Here is a 19,002-nt window from a genome sequence, read left to right on the forward strand (position 1 = left end):
CAGGTCATGTTGGTAAATTATCCTTTTGTGCCTAACCAAAGCCAATCTGTCACCTGGCCTATGGAAACATACAATTGGTTAGTTGATAAATACAAGGACTGCCACTGCGTGAGTTTTAATAAACAAGATGTCAAACAATATCACTGCTAATGCCCAGCAAAACGAAGCTCATATGGGTTTAATATCTTGCAGTGTCTCCAGTTCTGAGTTTTGGCATTTCCCCTGCCGGGTTAGAGGGAGGTCGTCATCGGGGTGACAAAGGACAGCCAAGCGCTAGTAAAGAAAGAGATTGAATAGATCAAACATGTTCACAACTACACTTCTACAAATGCAGCCTTGTTTCACACTTGCATCATACAATTTAGCAAATGTGTAGTTCACACCTGAATTTTCAAAAGCACCTGCATGGGTAAGTAGAATGGCTTAAATGCCATAATTGGTGTCCGTTTTAAGAGTAAAATTCTCAGCATCCCATTCTATATATATATAGTATTTTACACCAGGCTACCTGCCACATATTGTTGGGCTGGTAACCTGAAGTTGCTGACTTGGTAAATCTGTTGTGCCATTGGACAAAGCACTTAGCCCTAATTGCTACTGTTAATCACTGGATAAGCGCATGTGTATTTGACTTAAGTACGAACCTGTCTGAGGCTGCCTTTGCCAACGCAGATCTTGCCAATCCCCCACAGTGGCACCAGGAGGATGGAGGAGAGGGCCATGGCCCAGCCCAGTGCATAGGCCCAGTCTGGGTACGTGTACCAGCGGTTAAACTTGAGAGGTTTATAGTCCACCATGTGTAAAATAAAGGAACTCTGGGATGATATGGAGGAAAAGCAAAGCACCCAATGAGTAAGACCTAGACTCAAGCCATAGCACAGAAGATCCACGCAATTTACATGTAAAGGCAATGTTCCAGCGTGGGTGGAGGCTGTATACAGTAATGTTGGTTCAATCAGAAATTACCTTAAATGTCTAGCCATATGTCTACTTTTACAAGATGTACAGCTTTAAATATTTACCACAAGCACCAATCTAACTCACCAGAGACACAAGTGGGGTGAAGTAACGCCAGCACAGTCTGAAGAGGACACATGGTCTCTGTGCAGTCATGTCCTTAATGGCATCCTCCATGTGATCTGCCCCTGAGGATTTTAAAACAGATTTACTGACAACTCACGCATAGCCACGGGAAGTAGTTGAGGGGTGGGGGTGCTGCAGTCCTTTTTAGTAGCCACTCATATCCAGAGCAACTTACAGTAGTGAGTGCATACATTTTCATTCTGGTCTCCTGTGGGAATCGAACACAACCCTAGCAAAGCAAGTACCATGCTGGACCAACCGAGCCACATCACATCATCATAAACCACTTGATGTTTCAATGTACTCAATTGCTGTAATGTGCATTGCTGTTCTTCATGGTGATGGACCATCTACTACAGGTACAAACCTGGATGACCAGCCTATGTACAGACATCTATATCGGTCCACTAATACTAGTAAAGGCCCAGTGCTAGAGAGACACATTTTTTATTCAGATTTTCTTCCCCACGGCTATAAACGCAAGTCCAGGAGACAATGAGAGAAAGGCCGTTTACAAACCAAATGATTACAAAAACTGGGTGGTTGTGTATAGTATAATGGGGCTTTTTCACCACTACAACTCTAGTGCTTGAGATGAAGGCTAAGACTCATGTTTTTCCACCATCGTGGCCGGGGTGAAAAAAAAGTCTGCAGTCACAGTGGATTTACACTTACCAAAGATCCATCCCACTGCCAGTGACTCAAACACAGCCACAAAGAGAACACACGCTCCGCTGCAGCCGTAGTAATCAATGAGCTGGAACACAAAGATCCCACCCTGTAGATTAGAAGAACCAAAAAATGTCCATCAGAAATCAAAACTGGATGGTGTTCAGAGATAGATGGGAGAGGTTGAGGGAAGCTGAAGGATGGGCTAAAAACAAACAAAAGACCAAATACTTATTTTCCACCGTAATTTGCAAATAAATTCATTAAAAATTCTACAATGTGATTTTCTGGATTTTCTTTCTCATTTTGTCTGTCATAGTTGAAGTGTACCTATGATGAAAATTACAGGCCTCTCTCATATTTTTAAGTGGGAGAACTTGCACAATTGGTGGCTGACTAAATACTTTTTTGCCCCATTGTATATATGTATAAGCTGGAAGTAGACGCCTAATTTAACATGTGTAAATATTGGTATGAACATAAGATTCAACAACTGAGACATAAACTGAACAAGTTCCACAAACATGTGACAAACAGAAATGGAATAATGTGTCCCTGAACAAAGGGGAGGTCAAAATCAAAAGTAACAGTCGGTATCTGGCGTGGCCACCAGCTGCATTTAGTACCTTAGTGCATCTCTTCCTCATGGACTGCACTAGATTTGCCAGTTTTTGCTGTGAGATGTTACCCCACTCTTTCAACAAGGCACCTGCAAGTTCCCGGACATTTCTGTTGGGAATGGCCCTAGCCCTCACCCTCCAATCCAACAGGTCCCAGACGTGCTCAACGGGATTGAGATCCGGGCTCTTTGCTGGCCATGGCAGAACACTGACATTCCTGTCTTGCAGGAAATCAGGCACATAACTAGCAGTATGGCTGGTGGCATTGTAATGCTGGAGGGTCTGGTCAGGATAAGCCTGCAGGAAGGGTACCACATGAGGGAGGAGGATGTCTTCCCTGTAACGCACAGCGTTGAGATTGCCTGCAATGACAACAAGCTCAGTCCGGTGATGCTGTGACACACAGCCCCAGATCAAGACGGACTCTCCACCTCCAAATCAATCCCGCTCCAGAGTACCAGCCTCGGTGGAGCACGCATTCCTTCGAAGATAAACGCGAATCCGACCATCACCCCTGGTGAGAAAAAACAGAGACTCGTCAGTGATGAGCACTTTTTGCCAGTCCTGTCTGGTCCAGCGACGGTGGGTTTGTGCCCATGGGCGACGTTTTTGCCGGTGATGTCTGGTGAGGACCTGCCTTACAACAAGCCTACAAGCCCTCAGTCCAGCCTCTTTCAGCCTATTGCGGACAGTCTGAGCACTGATGGGGGGATTGTGTGTTCTTGGTGTAACTCGGGCAGTTGTTGTTGCCATCCTGTACCTCTCCCGCAGGTGTAATGTTCAGATGTACCGATCCTGTGCAGTTGTTGTTACACGTGGTCTGCCACTGCGAGGACAATCAGCTGTCCGTCTTGTCTCCCTGTCGTGCTTTCTTAGGAGTCTGACAGTACGGATATTGCAATTTATTTCCCTGGCCACATCTGCAGTCCTCATGCCTCCTTGCCGCATGACTAAGGCACGTTCATGCAGATGAGCAGGGACCCTGGGCATCTTTCTTCTGTTGTTTTTCAGAGTCAGTAGAAAGGCCTCTTTAGTGTCCTAAGTGTCTTGGAAAGTTCTCGCATGGAATAGCCTTCATTTCTCAGACCAAGAATAGATGAGTTTTAAAAGAAAGTACTTTGTTTCTGGCCATTTTGAGCTTGTAATCGAATCCACAAATGCTAACGCTCCAGATACTCAACTAGTCTAAAGAAGGCCAGTTTTATTGCTTCTTTAATAAGAATAACAGTTTTCAGCTGTACTAACATAATTTCAAAAGGGTTTTCCAATGATCAATTAGCCTTTTAAAATGATAAACTTGGATTAGCTAAAACAACATGCCATTGGAACACATGAGTGATGGTTGCTGATAATGGGCCTTTGTACACCTATCTAGATACTCCATAAAACATCTGCCGTTTCCAGCTACAATAGTCATTTACAACATTAACAATGTCTACACTGTATTTCTGATCAATTTGATGTTATTTTAATGGACAAAAAATGTGTTTTTCTTTCAAATACAAGGACATTTCTCAGTGACCCCAAACTTTTGAACGGAAGTGTATATATACCCCCCCCCCCAAAAAAAAATATGAGGGATTGGAAATGTTGCAGACAATTACATTTATGGAGGCCACAATCTGTCTGCAATATTATAGCTGATTGTATTGATATTCATATGTGAAGTGTAGAATCAGAGATCGAGCACATGGAAGCAATCATACACAATATCACTGAAGATAGCTAGATTAATGAAGTCAGTAAATCAACACTGTGGTCATTGCAACACTTCCAGATTTTTTAATTTTTTATTTACCCTTTAATTAACTAGGCAAGTCAGTTAAGAACAAATTCTTATTTACAATGACGACCTGCTGTTATGAAACATTCTTTACCTTGCTGTCTGGGCCTAGTGTGCATGCCTGTGTGCAGAGGGCAGGACTTTATAATTTACCTCACCTGCACAGAAGTTCTATTTTTTCTTTGACCTTTTCCTTACACTCTATTATGTACAGTTAAACTAAACTCATTATCATTCTGGACATTGTCTAAAACAGTTGATTAGGAGCTAATTCAATGTCTCACCTCTGTGATCAGAGTCAGCTGTATAAGGAAGCAGGAGAGACAGAAGAGGAGCACAAAGCCCTCTCGATATTTGGGCCTTCGCAGTGTAACAGGAAATAAGTCTGTGAAAGACGTTATCACTCCCTCCATTAAGACAAACTAAAATAGAAAAGGAAGATAAAAGTGACATCAAGATACAGTACATTGTGGGATCAACACAACCCATTTTTTTTTATCAACCCTTGCATGTAGACCACATCCAGCTAACAAAGTTTGGTTCCCAGGACGTTGTGGGAAAGTTATTTGTCAAATAACCAAAATAGAACCTTAAGGGAATGTTACAAGAACATTCTGTGTTGGCTGGGCATGGTCTTTAGGTATGGTAAATAACCTGTGTGTCAATTCCCAGCAGAAGAAGCATAATGAAGAAGCAGACCGTCCAGAGCTGTGGCAACGGCATCATGGCTACTGCCTGGGGGAAGGCGATGAATGCCAAACCAGGACCTAGGAGCAACAGTAAACAAGAATTGGAGGAAAATAACTTAATAACTATGCTCTTAGCATATGATACAGATGCAGTTTTTTGTGTGCATGTCATGGCACAGTATGCTAGAACATTATGGATCGTTATCAGTGCCAATTCTAAAATGCAATGATGAATTGGAATGTAAAAAGTAGAAATGCAGTGCATGTATCCTCAATTGGAATGTGAAAATTATAAATGTAAATGTTTTAAATGCTCAATATGAATGTGAAAATGGTAAATGCATTTATCATTTTCACATTCATATTGAGCATTTAAGCATTGCATTTAAGACACTAATTATAACCCTAAATAATGCTGTGACATGCTGAACTGACTGCATCCGTAAAACATTTTGACACATTTTTAACAAGCACAAAGCTGTAACAGAAGGCCACTGTGACAGCCACACCATACCTGACTCTGCCACCATCGCGACAGAAACACCCTGTTTCTGTGCCATGAATCCCAGCACCGAGAAGACTGCAAATCCAGCCACAAAACTGGTACAACCATTCAGTAGACACAGCCAAAAGCTGTCCCTGAATGGACATAAAATAAAATATGCTAATTATAACTGTGCTCAAACTAATAAAATTGGAATAAGTTGTTCTTTATTAAATTCTACATATCCATTGAAGTATAGATGTTTTAAGAAACATAATGTATTGTTAAAACTGAACAGTCTTACATGTAGCAGTTATTGTTGTATTTGTTGAAGCTTCCCAAAACAGTTTGACTTCCCCGTCCAATACAGTAGGAGAAGAACACCTGCGTTCCTGCTTCCATCCAGACCTGGTTGGCGAGAGATTCATTAGTGCATGTAGAAATTCGACAGCACGAAATTGAGAAGTGGAATGCAAAGACTTGATCATATTTAGCTTGGAACTTGTTCTTCAATGAATGTGCAAATGAAAAGGTGCAAATGTTTACTTGGGGGTCTGCAAGGCGGACTGGGTCTGGATACAGGTAGAACTGAATCCCCTCCCAAGCTCCAGGTAAAGTCAACCCTCTCAACAGCAACACCAAGAGCATCAGATAGGGAAACGTGGCAGTGAAATACACCACCTAATGAAATGGACCAGTATGGACAAAAACAAAACTTACCACCATAGCACAATGACCAACTGTACCTAAACAATAAGATTTATGGTAGTTCCATGGATGTGTGAAGTAATTTAACATTTACTGGTGTAATCATGTGTAGTAGTAAGATATACATAAACTCTTATACAGACCTTTCCTGAGTACCTGATTCCTTTCCAGATACAGAAGTAGCAGACAGCCCAACAGGCGAGGAGACAGAGCATCAGCTCCCATCTTACACTGCCTACCTCTTCAATGCCTCCAGAGATAGCCAACAGACGACGCCTGGGGGAGGGCAACAGAAGCCCCGTTTATACCTGGTGACTAGTCAAGCCCGAGCTCTCACTTTTGTTAGTGTTACATGGAACAATGTTGCAAATGTTTGTGTCCACAAAAGTATCTAGGAAACAATCTATCAGCCATTTTGGAAACAGTGAGTAGCCTAGCCACAGTTTATATTTTGAAGCCTTTGCCAGTGCCACACAGTTAGGCTGGAGATTCGTAACTGCGTCGAGAGGTCGCCTACACATGATAATCAGCAATGCAATTCATAGAAGCCATGCAAGTAAGAGATGTTTTCTATTGGGGACTTAATGTTGAGTCAATATGGTAGACTGCTAGCATTGTGATGCCTGGTCTAATGTATGAATGAAGCCAGAGAGTTAATGTTTGTTTTATACAGCTATTTTCACCTGCTTATTTTGTGTTTTTGCATTACTGCAGCATATAAATTGTTATTACTTGTCCGAGTTCTCATATTATTATTTTTTCTTGGGAAATATCGGGATTCTGGTTACCGGCGAACATGCGTCCTTTGTTCTGATCTTATCCACATTCTGATTGTGCCCACATTTTTAGACATGCGTCTACACATGGTATGCTGTCCACTGTGTCCAAATTGTGAACAGATTTCCTGGTCCCTCCCTGTATGCAAATTATTTGCCAGATATTACTTGAAATTGTTTATTTTATTTTAGGACATAGGTCGGGATAATGATGATTTAAATGGTTTCACTGTCCATATCCATCTTGTAAGAAATCCAGACACAATGCCTGACTTCCTCCGGAGGTGGTCAGAAAGATCAATGCGTCTTTTAATCATCTTAATCTGTCTAAAAATGTGGGCACAATCAGCATATGGACAAGATGAGGACAAAGGACACATGTTAGCACCAGGTATAAACAGGGATAGAGCTACATTTAAGTTGCATCTGAAATGTTACCCTATTCCCTATATCATGCAATACATTTGACATACGGGCACTGGACAAAAGTTGTGCACTGTTTTTTATTCTAGGGAATAGGTGCCATTTCAGATACTCTACATCATTTTAGTGTAAGATAATTATTAAGGGGAGGTCTTGCAGAGTTTTCGTATACAGTATTTATCTTATGCTGCTTTGTGTTGTGTGGGGCAGGCTACTTACTCCCAGAACTCAGTGGCAGCAGAAGTAGTGGTGATTTTGGAGGTACAGTTGGCAGTATGGTTTAGTGAAGTGAAATCCACACATTGATCTAATCAAAAAGTAATTAAAGTCAAATGGAATTCTCTCCCAAAAACATATATACAGTAACTTTGTGTATGTATCATTGTTTTCTGGTAAAATATAACCTGTTTTACCCCCATGCAGAGAATGTAGGCCTACCAACCTGTGTTCCAGGTGTTACCACAGCTGGCCCAGGGTAGCTGAGAACTGAAAGAGAACACCAGGTAGAAGAGAGTCCAGGCCAGGATCACGAGGTAAATGATAGAGTCATAGATCAGGATGAGAAGCTCTGCCCTGCCAACACCTGTGGAGAATTAACAGGTAATATGAGGTGGGACATTAAAGGGATAGTTCACTCAAATTACAAAATTAAATATTGGTTTATTTTCTCTGCATAAGTCTTTGGAACAGGAAAAAGTATGGATTGCTTACAGGGTATTGATAACAATGTGTAATTTGGTAATTTGGGTGAATTATCCCTTTAACCTTTTTGCCTGTAGTAGAATGAAGGAGTATAGCAACATCTCACCTTCAGCAAGCGGACATAAGCTCTTCCAGCATGTGACAATGCCCTGTTGGGTGTACTGACCAATTGATGTCTCGAGAAGGAACAGAGGAAGACCACATAGCCCAACGTACAGCAGGTAGGGCACAAGGAAGGCACCTAAGAACAGACATATATAAATATGTATGTTGCGAACTCGCAATATAGGCAGGCTACTAGTGATTTTGTGCCCTACAGACCCTAATCAAGCTCCCTTTTTAGCTTATATTCATACTGGTAACTGGTATCTTTACTTAACCCACTTTTTAAAGCAATATAGTTCTTTCTATTAATTAAAGGGCCAATGTGTGATATGGGATAAACATTTCAAAATGGTTTAAACAAAAATAAAAACACTTGTTATGTAGTTTCAAGTGTGTGCTTACAGGAATAAAATGAAAAATATGACAAATTGGTCAATAACTCCTAACAACAAAGGCCTAGAACTATACAGTGCCTTCAAAAAATATTCACACCCCTTGACCTTTTCCACATTTTGTTGTGATACAGCCTGAATTAGAAATGTATTAAATTTAGATTTTGTGTCACTGGCCTACACACAATGCGCCATAATGTCAAAGTGGAATCATGTTTCTATACATTTTTACAAAGTAATTAAAACGGAAAAGCTAAAATGTCTTGAGTCAATAAGTATTCAACCCCTTTGTTATGGCAAGCCTAAATAAGTTCAGGAGTAGACCTTTGCTTAACAAGTCACATAAGTTGCATGGCCTCTGTGCAATAATAGTGTTTAACATGCTTTGTGAATGACTGCCTCATCTCTGTGCGCCACACATACAGATATCTGTCAGGTCCCTTAGTCGAGTAGTGAATTTCAAACACAAAGACCAGGGAGGTTTTCCAATGCCTCGCAAAGAAGGAAACCTATTGGTAGTTGGGTAAAACAATTATCTGGGATTTCACCATGAGGCCAATGGTGACTTTAAAACAGTTACAGTGTTCAATGGCTGTGACAGGAGAAAACTGAGGATGAATCAACAACATTGATTCAAATGACAGAGTGAAAAGAAGGAAGCATGTACAGAATAAAAATATTCCAAAACATGCATTCTGTTTGCAATAAGGCACTAAAGTAAAACTGCAACAACAAAACATATTTATGAACTTTATGTCCAGAATACGAAGCATTATGTTTGGGGCAAATCCAGCATAACACATCACTGAGTACCACTATTCATATTTTCAAGCATGGTGGTGGTGGCATCATGTAATGGGTATGCTTGTGATAAGCAAGGACTAGGGATTTTTGGGGGGATAAAAAGAAACAGAATTGTGCTAAGTACAGGCAAATTCCCAGAGGAAAACTTGGTTCAGTCTGCTTTCCAACAGACACTGGCAGACAAACTCACCTTTCAGCAGGCCAATAACCTAAAACACATGGTGAAATATATACTGGAGTTTCTTACCAAGACAGCATTGAATGTTCCTGAGTGGCCTAGTTACAGTTTTGACATAAATCGGCTTGAAAAGTTATGGCAAGACTTGAACATGGCTGTCCAGCAAACATCAACAACCAACATGACAGAGCTTGAATAATTTTTTCAAGAATAATGTGCAAAGACTGTACAATCCAAATAAAATATGGAATAAGTCAAGTTGTATGAATACTTTCTGAAGGCATTGTGTCCTTTAACATTCCTATGTGTAACACGGACACAAATGTATTTGTCCTGTCATTGCATTGCCTGATCACAAGATAATTTTGTGAATAAGCGTACTAAGCTACTGTGTCATGGGTTGTCATTCTAAATATCCTGAATAATGGAAGCAAAAGGCTTTGGGTATGTTGCACACAGGTTAGTGTTTCTCATCATGAATCTTGATCTTGAAGAAGCTTGGTAACTAGCTGGCACAGCCAGTCATAAAAACTGATTTTAAACCTAACAGTTACCTTAACCTTAAACACACTGCTAACTCCAATGCCAAACCTTAAATTAAGACCAATAAGCTCATTTTGGTTTTCAGACATTTTTACGATATAGACTATTTTGACTTTGCAGCTGGCCGCTCAGTTCTGCCTCCAGGACAAAGACTCATGACAATAAACGTTAACCTGCGTCCTACACAATTGCACACAGCTAGACTCTGTGTTCAAGCCGACTCATAGAAACATGAAAACATTGCCTCATTACCTTTATGCTTTCTCTGTAAAAAATCTTTCTAGACCCTGATATAAATCAAGCAGACAATAGCAAATGATCAACTTCAATTAACAAAATTACATTGAACATACATATTTTACGGAGGTTAAACTCGCATTCATTTTCGGTTGTTGAACAAAAGTTGAAAAGTACAGTAACGGTCAAAAGTTTGGAGACACCTACTAATTCAAGTGGTTTTCTTTATTTGTACTATTTTCTACATTGTAGAATAATAGTGAAGACATCTAAACTATGGACTCACGTAGTAACCCAAAAGTGTCACACAAATCAACAAATATTTTATATTTGAGATTCTTCAAAGTAGCCACCCTTTGCATTGATGACAGCTTTGCACACTCTTGTCATTCTCTCAACCAGCTTCATGAGGTAGTCCCCTTGAATGCATTTCAATTAAACAGGTGTGCCTTGTTAAAAGTTAATTTGTAGAATTGATTTCCTTCTTAATGCGTTGGAGCCAATCAGTTGTGTTGTGACAAGGTAGGGGTGGTATACAGAAGATAGCCCTATTTGGTAAAATACCAAGTTCATATTATGGCAATAACAGCTCAAATAATCAAAGAGAAAAGGACAGTCCATCATGACTTTAAGACATGAAGGTCAGTCAATCCAGAAAATGTCAAGAACTTTGAAAGTTTCTTCAAGTGCAGTTGCAAAAACTTTTCAAGCGCTATGATCAATCTGGCACTCATGAGGACCGCCACTGGAAAGGAAGACCCAGAGTTACCTCTGCTACAGAGGATAAATTCATTAGAGTTACCAGCCTCAGAAATTGCAGCCCAAATATATGTTTCACATTGTTCAAGTAACAGACACATCTGAACATCAACAGCATGAATCAGGCTTTCATGGTCGAATTGCTGCAAAAAAAGCACTACTAAAGGACACCAATAATAAGAAGAGACTTGCTTGGGCCAAGAAACATGAGCTTTGAATATTAGACCAATGTAAATCTGTCCTTTGGTCTGATGAGTCCAAATTTGAGATTTTTGTTTCCAACCACCGTGTCTTTGTGAGATGCAGAGTAGGTGAATAGATGATCCCCACATGAGATACCCACCGTGAAGCATGGAGGAGGAGGTGCGATGGTGTGGGGGTGCTTTGCTGGTGACACTGTCAGTGATTTATTTAGAATTCAAGGCACACTTTAACCAGCATGGCTATCACAGCATTCTGCAGCGATACGCCATCCCATCTGGTTTGCTCTTAGTGGGACTATCATTTGTTTTTCAACAGGACAATGACTCAACACACCTCCAGACTGTGTAAGGGCTGTTTGACCAAGAAGTAGAGTGATGGAGTGCTGCATCAGATGACCTGGCCTCCACAATCACCTGACCTCAACCCAATTGAGATGTTTTGGGATGAGTTGGATCACAGGGTGAAGGAAAAGCAGCCAACAAGTGCTCAGCACATGTGGGAACTCCTTCAAGACTGTTGGAAAAGCATTCCAGGTGAAGCTGGTTGAGAGAATGCCAAGAGCTGTCATCAAGGCAAAGGGTGGCTACTTTAAAGAATCTAAAATATTCAATATATTTAGATTTTGTTAACACTTTTTTGGTTACTACATGTTTCCACATGTGTTATTTCATAGTTTTATTATCTTCACTATTATTTTACAATGTAGAAAATAGTAAAAATAAAGAGGTGTCCAAACTTTTGAATGGTATTTATGTATTTTACGGATATACTATATATAAGACGTCTGTTTTTGGTTATGGTTTCTATGGCCAAATTTCTAACTTAGGGTTATATTTTCAGACCCCTTGACTTTTTCCACATTTTGTTATGTTACAGCCTTATTCTAAAATTGATTAAATAGACCCCCCCCTCATCAATCTACACACAATACCCCAAATGACAAAGCAAAAACATGTTTTTAAAAATGTTTGCAAATCTATAAAAAAACAACAACTGATATATCATATTTACATAAGTATTCAGACTCTTTACTCAGTACTTTGTTGAAGCACATTTGGCAGCGATTACAGCCTCAAGTCTTTTTTGGTATGACACTAAAGCTTAGCACACCTGTATTTGGGGTTGTTTCTCCCATTCCTCTTTGTAGATCCTTTCAAGCTCTGTCAGTTTGGATGGGGAGCGACACTGCACAGCTATTTTCAGTACTGCAGAGATGTTCGATCAGGTTCAAGTCTGGGCTCTGGCTGGTCCACTCAAGGACATTCAGAGACTTGTCCCGAAGCCACTCTTGCGTTGTCTTGGCTGTGTGCTTATGGTCATTGTGCTGTTGGAAGGTAAACCTTCACCCAAGTGTGAGGTCCTGAACTCTCTGGAGCAGGTTTTGATCAAGGATATCTTTGTACTTTGCTCCGTTCATGTTTCCCTCGACCCTGACTAGTCTCCCAGTCCCTGCCACTGAAAATCATCCCCACAGCATGATTTGCCACCACCATGCTTCACCATAGGGGTGGTGCCAGGTTTCTTCCAGACGTGATGCTTGGCATCCAGGCCAAAGAGTTCAATCTTGGTTTTATCAGACCAGAGAATCTTTTCTCATGGTCTGAGAGTCTTTAGGTTCCTTTTGGCAAACTCCAAGTGGGCTGTGATGTGCCTTTTACTGAGGAGTGGCTTTGTCTGGTCACTCTACCATAAAGGCCTGATTGGTGGAGTGCTGCAGAGATGGTTGGCCTTCTGTAAGGTCCTCCCATCTCCACAGAGAAACGTTGAAGCTCTGTCAGAGTGACCATCGGGTTCTTGGTCACCTCCCTGACCAAGCAAGGCCCTTCTCCCCCGATTGCTGAGTTTTGCCAGATTGCCTGCTGTAGGAAGAGTCTTGGTGGTTCCAAACCTCCTCCATATAAGAATGATGAGGCCACTGTGTTCTTGGGGACCTTCAATGCTGCAGAAATGTTTTGGTGTCCTTCCCCAGATCTGTGTCTCGACACAATCCAGTCTCAGATCTTTACGGACAATTCCTTCAACCTCATGACTTGGTTTTTACTCTGACATGCACTGTTAACTGTGGGACCTTATAAACAGGTATGTGTCTTTCCAAATCATGTCCAATCTATTGAATTTACCACAGGTGGACTACCTGTTACCGTTGCCTCATTTTGTATCACATTCCAATAATAAAACATGTCCCCCCCATCCCCAGTGAAAGTGCGTCCCTAGCCTATGTAATGGAGCATAACCAGATAACATAGGTCATAGGCCTACAGTAGGCCAACTCATATTCTGTTCTTCTGAAATACATTTTTCGTCATGTCATAATGTTTCTTTAGACCTGATTAAAATAAATGATGGATGTATTGTGACGGTGATATATTAAATGTATTTATTTGACTTTTTTAAAATGTAGATGTTCCAAAAGTGCGCATCATTGGCTTGTATGCATTGAGGGCTGGAGATGTTAAACATGTTTATGTTAATTAACGGTCAAATGCCATGAGACCAGCAGTCTTTTGCATGACAATAACTAGCTGACAAAATGTCCTAGACTGGACCAATGTTTCACAAGTTTGGACAGCACAGTACAGTACAGCAGTAGAGTACATTTGAGTAGAGTACAGTACAGTACAGTAAAGTAGAGGACAGTTCAGTACAGTACAGCACAGTACATTACTGACGTCTACATTTGGGCCAAATCAAGGCCGGACCGGACCAAATCTGAATCAATCATAGACGTTTATTTTTGGGCTGGACCGGACCTAAAATCAACATATGTGAAAGTTGAAATCAAAAATCCACTTTCGAACGTCCATGGATGTCCTGTGACGGTCGGAGCTTACTGAGTTATTTGGATTTGTGTGCCCATGAAAACCGTTTTCATGGTGTAACATAAGGAGACACTAAATGTTAAGTAGTTACAGTGCATTTCCGAGATCTCTATATAATATGCACAACTCTGCCAGGACCTAGGATAAAGGGAGACACTCAATTTTTTTTAGTACTATATCTCTTGACACATTGATGAAAATAATCATGGCATCTAAACCTTCAAGCTGCATACTGGACCCTATTCCAACTAAACTACTGAAAGAGCTGCTTCCTGTGCTTGGCCCTCCTATGATGAACATAATAAACGGCTCCGGATGTGTACCAAACTCACTAAAAGTGGCAGTAATAAAGCCTCTCTTGAAAAAGCCAAACCTTAACCCAGAAAATATAAAAAACTATCGGCCTATATCGAATCTCCTATTCCTCTCCAAAATCTTTGAAGAAGTTGTTGAACAGCAACTCACTGCATTCTTGAAGACAAACAATGTATACAAAATGCTTCAGTCTGGTTTCAGATCCCATCATATCACTGAGACTGCACTTGTGAAGGTGGTAAATGACCTTTTAATGGCGTCAGACCGAGGCTCTGCATCTGTCCTCGTGCTCCTAGATCTTAGTGCAGCTTTTGATACCATCGTTCACCACATTCTTTTGGGAGATTGGAAACCCAAATTGGTCTACACTGACAAGTTCTGGCCTGGTTTAGATCTTATCTGTCGGAAAGATATCAGTTTTTCTCTGTGGATGGTTTGTCCTCTGACAAATCAACTGTAAATTTCAGGTGTTCCTCAAGGTTCCGTTTTAGGACCACTATTGTTTTCACTATATATTCTACGTCTTGGTGATGTCATTCGGAAACATAATGTTAACTTTCACGGCTATGTAGATGACACACAGCTTTACATTTCGATGAAACATGGTGAAGCCCCCAAATTGCCTTCCCTGGAAGTCTGTGTTTCAGACATAAGGAAGTGGATGGCTGCAAATGTTCTACCTTTGGTGGAACAAACTCCCTCACGACGCCAGGACAGCGGAGTCAATCACCACCTTCCGGAGACACCTGAAACCCCACCTCTTCAAGGAATACCTAGGATAGGATAAGTAATCCTTCTCACCCTCCCCCTCCCCCTTAATGATTTAGATGCACTATTGTAAAGTGGCTGTTCCACTGGATGTCAGAAGGTGAATTCACCAATTTGTAAGTCGCTCTGGATAAGAGCGTCTGCTAAATGACTTAAATGTAAATGTAAACTCGGACAAAACAGAGATGCTTGTTCTAGGTCCCAAGAAACAAAGAGATCTTCTGTTGAATCTGACAATTAATTTTGATGGTTGTACAGTCGTCTCAAATAAAACTGTGAAGGACCTCTGCGATACTCTGGACGCTGATCTCTCTTTTGACGAACATATCAAGACTGTTTCAAGGACAACTTTTTTCCAACATTGATCTGATCCAACAAAATTAGAAACTTTCTGTCCAAAAATTATGCAGAAAAATTAATCCATGCTTTTGTCACTTCTAGGTTAGACTACTGCAATGCTCAAGGTTTTACTGCTAACCTACAAAGCATTACATAGGCTTGCTCCTACCTATCTTTCCGATTTGCTCCTGCCGTACATACCTACACGTACGCTATGGTCACAAGACGTAGGCCTCCTTACTGTCCCTATAATTTCTAAGCAAACAGCTGGAGGCAGGGCTTTCTTCTATATATCTCCATTTTTATGGAATGGTCTGCCTACCCATGTGAGAGACGCAGACTCGGTCTCAACCTTTAAGTCTTTATTGAAGACTCATCTCTTCAGTAGGTCCTATGATTGAGTGTCGTCTGGCCCAAGAGTGTGAAGGTAAACGGAAAGGCACTGGAGCAACGAACCACCCTTGCTGTCTCTGCTTGGTCGGTTCCCCGCTCTCCACTGGGATTCTCTGCCTCTAACCCTATTACAGGGGCTGAGTCACTGGCTTACTGGTGCTCTTCCATGCTGCCCCTAGGAACGGTGCGTCACTTGAGTGGGTTGAGTCACCGACATGATCTTCCTGTCCGGGTTGGCACCCCCTCCTTGGGATTGCCGTGGCGGAGAGCTTTGTGGGCTATTCTCGGCCTTGTCTCAGGATGGTAAGTTGGTGGTTGAAGATATCCCTCTAGTGGTGTGGGGGGCTGTGCTTTGGCAAAGTGGGTGGGGTTCTATCCTGCCTGTTTGGCCCTGTCCGGGGGTATCGTCAGATGGGGTCACAGTGTCTCCCGACCCCTCCTGTCTCAGCCTCCAGTATTTATGCTGCAGTAGTTTATGTGTCGGGGGGCTAGGATCAGTCTGTTATATCTGGAGTATTTCTCCTGTCTTATCTGGTGACCTGTGTGAATTCAAGTAAGTATACTCTCTCTAATTCTCTCTCTCTCTCTTTCTCTCTCTCGGAGGACCTGAGCCCTAGGACCATGCTTCAGGACTACCTAGCCTAATGACTCTTTGCTGTCCCCAGTCCACCTGGCTGTGCTGCTGCTCCAGTTTCAACTGTTCTGCCTGCGGCTATGGAACCGTGACCTGTTCACCAGACGTGCTACCTGTCCCAGACCTGCTGTTTTCAACTCTCTAGAGACAGCAGGAGCGGTAGAGATACTCTGAATGATCGACTATGAAATGCCCACTGACATTTACTCCTGAGGTGCTGACCTGTTGCACCCTCGACAACCACTGTGATTATTATTATTTGACCCTGCTGGTCATCTATGAACATTTGAACATCTTGGCCATGTTCTGTTATAATCTCCACCCGGCACATCCAGAAGAGGACTGGCCACTCCTCATAGCTTGGTTCCTCTCTAGGTTTCTTCCTAGGTTCTGGCCTTTCTAGGGAGTTTTTCCTAGCCACCGTGCTTCTACACCTGCATTGCTTGCTGTTTGGGGTTTTAGGCTGGGTTTCTGTACAGCACCTTGTGACATCAGCTGATTGTAGAAGGGCTTTATAAATAAATTTGAATTTGAATAACTGCCAGACAGCAAGGTCCATGGTTCATTCAGGGTTGAAGTTAAATGTCTAAGTCAATTGTTAAATGCTCAACATTGCCCTAGTATCTGTGTGTTAGAGATATGTCGACGATGAGTGTGACATGTCTCCTTTCTAATGCCCACAAAGCTCTAATTCAAACTCCCATTAGACAGCTCTTCAAGCGTTATAATGTCAAAATACGTTTGTTACTCACTATCTTCATTTACTCCAGTTATGGCTGGTATGTACCTCCAAAAAAGGTCTTCATAAAAGCCTGAAAATATTCCTAATTGCTCAGTGAAGCTCCATATTTGGTGAGTAAGGAACGTATTTTGACATTATAACGCTTGCAGAGCTGTCTAATGGGAGTTTGAATCTGAGCTTCCTATCCGTTAGAGAGGAGACACCATAGTCATTGTTGACATCTCTAACACAGATGCTGGAGCAACTTAATGTATAAAAACGACAAATAACACTATGTAAGAAAATGTAAGGAAAGAAAGGTAGTGTTTTATGTCACATGATTTTTGCCAAATCTGTGAAAACTCCAACCATGAGAAAGGGTGTAAACATAGTTTTTGATTCAACTATGTTCCCTCTTTAAATCTTAATGTTGTAACATTAAACAAGTTACAGATTTTTATCAATTACTTTGTAACAGCCCTAAAAAGATATCCACTACAATAAATCCTCACTGCCACCCTAATTTATAGAACGACCCATATGCGGGATTCCCCAAATATAACTCACCTCCACCGTTCTTATAGCAGAGATAGGGGAACCTCCATACATTTCCCAGGCCGACCACGTTACCACAAACTGTGAGAAGGAACTCTGTTTTAGAGCTCCACTGTTCCCTCTTCCCTTCCTGAGTCTCCACGTTCATTCTCTTTTTTTTGTCCTGTAGTATCCACTGATCTCTAACTTGGTGTTCGCTATTCAGAATATACTGGAACTCTCGTTGTGTCACCACCCTACCACTGGATCTGTAGTAAGTGAGGAGGATATACTACTCCTGGGTTCTCTTCCAGTGGCCTTGGGTTCAACATCTCACTATGGGACATACCCTCGTGCATTCATTCGCTGAAGCCTTATTCAATCACACCTAACAGGCCAATTAGGGCATTGTGAGTTAAGCCCCACCAGTCTATATAACACCATGCATTGCCCTGGTTCCCCTCATGTTTCGCCTCTGTTGAATCTGAACCTGTTTAAGAGCTTTTTAAAGAAAACCTAGCTCTCAGCTTAACTGTTCCATTTGGTATGGGTTACCACTTCACCTACACAGAGTGAAGTTACCTAAGGTAGCTTATTAGCAGTATTGTTTGTTGTCAGCTAGCTACAGTACCTCTGTAGCCTAGCCTTCACGCAATTAGTGCTGCTAGCTTGCTAGTTCCACTGCTTTAATATCCCGCTAATAACAGTTTTCCACCAGTTTTAGCAACTTCTACTAGTGGGCTCTAGCTCTGTCAGTTCCCACCTTTCAGAGTTAGCGAGCTGAACTGTCGAGTGTCCTAGTTAGCTAACGTCACCACACATGGTTATAGATAGCGACCTTTGGTCTAACCCCCCCATTCGGTTTGTTTGGCTAACACGAGAGGTGCTGTTTCTTTCACACTAGAAGTGCAGATAGAATATATTAATTTAAAATTGTAATATCTTTGCCATTTTAAGTGTCATGTCCCTGACTTTTCCTAAAGTATATTTAACACACTGATGTTAACATTTTTTGTTTGATAAACAGGACATGTCACCCCCCCCCCCTGCCCTTCCTTCACCTGACAGCTGGCTGCCCATCTGATAATGGCCAATTGAAACTACATATAACTACACTGAGTATACAAAACATTAGGAACACCTGCTCTTTCCATGACATAGACTGACCAGGTGAAAGATATGATCCCTAATTGATGTCACCTGTTAAATCCACTACAATCAGTCTCGATGAACGGAAGGAGATAGGTTAAAGAAAGATTGTTAAGCCTTAAGACATTCGAGACATGGATTGTGTGCATTCAGAGGGCGAATTGGCAAGAA

At 41.5% G+C, this 19,002-nt stretch overlaps 1 protein-coding gene across 1 annotated transcript; it reads right to left on the bottom strand.

Moving 5' to 3' along the window:
* Positions 1 to 99: 99 nt before the first annotated feature.
* On the bottom strand, positions 100 to 17,927 carry LOC135548926 (sodium- and chloride-dependent GABA transporter 2-like). The gene is made up of 14 exons (XM_064979024.1): positions 17,716 to 17,927; positions 8,044 to 8,178; positions 7,678 to 7,818; positions 7,455 to 7,542; positions 6,180 to 6,312; positions 5,875 to 6,009; positions 5,633 to 5,736; positions 5,359 to 5,483; positions 4,810 to 4,922; positions 4,440 to 4,577; positions 1,759 to 1,861; positions 1,045 to 1,145; positions 645 to 815; positions 100 to 273 (listed from the first exon to the last, which is right to left on the bottom strand). The coding sequence occupies exons 1-14, from the start codon at positions 17,849 to 17,851 to the stop codon at positions 169 to 171; spliced, it is 1,728 nt and encodes a 575-aa protein (XP_064835096.1). The 5' UTR covers positions 17,852 to 17,927; the 3' UTR covers positions 100 to 168.
* Between the last annotated feature and the right edge of the window lie 1,075 nt (positions 17,928 to 19,002).

The sequence above is a fragment of the Oncorhynchus masou genome, chromosome 11 (genome assembly GCF_036934945.1).
Source record: "Oncorhynchus masou masou isolate Uvic2021 chromosome 11, UVic_Omas_1.1, whole genome shotgun sequence".
Taxonomy (NCBI): Eukaryota; Metazoa; Chordata; class Actinopteri; order Salmoniformes; family Salmonidae; genus Oncorhynchus; species Oncorhynchus masou.

Excerpts from the sequence above, each read along its gene's own strand:
- LOC135548926 (XM_064979024.1), bottom strand. The coding sequence starts at position 17,851 with ATGAACGTGGAGACTCAGGAAGGGAAGAGGGAACAGTGGAGCTCTAAA. Across the intron at positions 8,179-17,715 it reads CTGCTATAAGAACGGTGGAG|GTGCCTTCCTTGTGCCCTAC; the intron begins GTGAGTTATATT and ends GTCTGTTCTTAG. Across the intron at positions 7,819-8,043 it reads CTTATGTCCGCTTGCTGAAG|GTGTTGGCAGGGCAGAGCTT; the intron begins GTGAGATGTTGC and ends AATTCTCCACAG.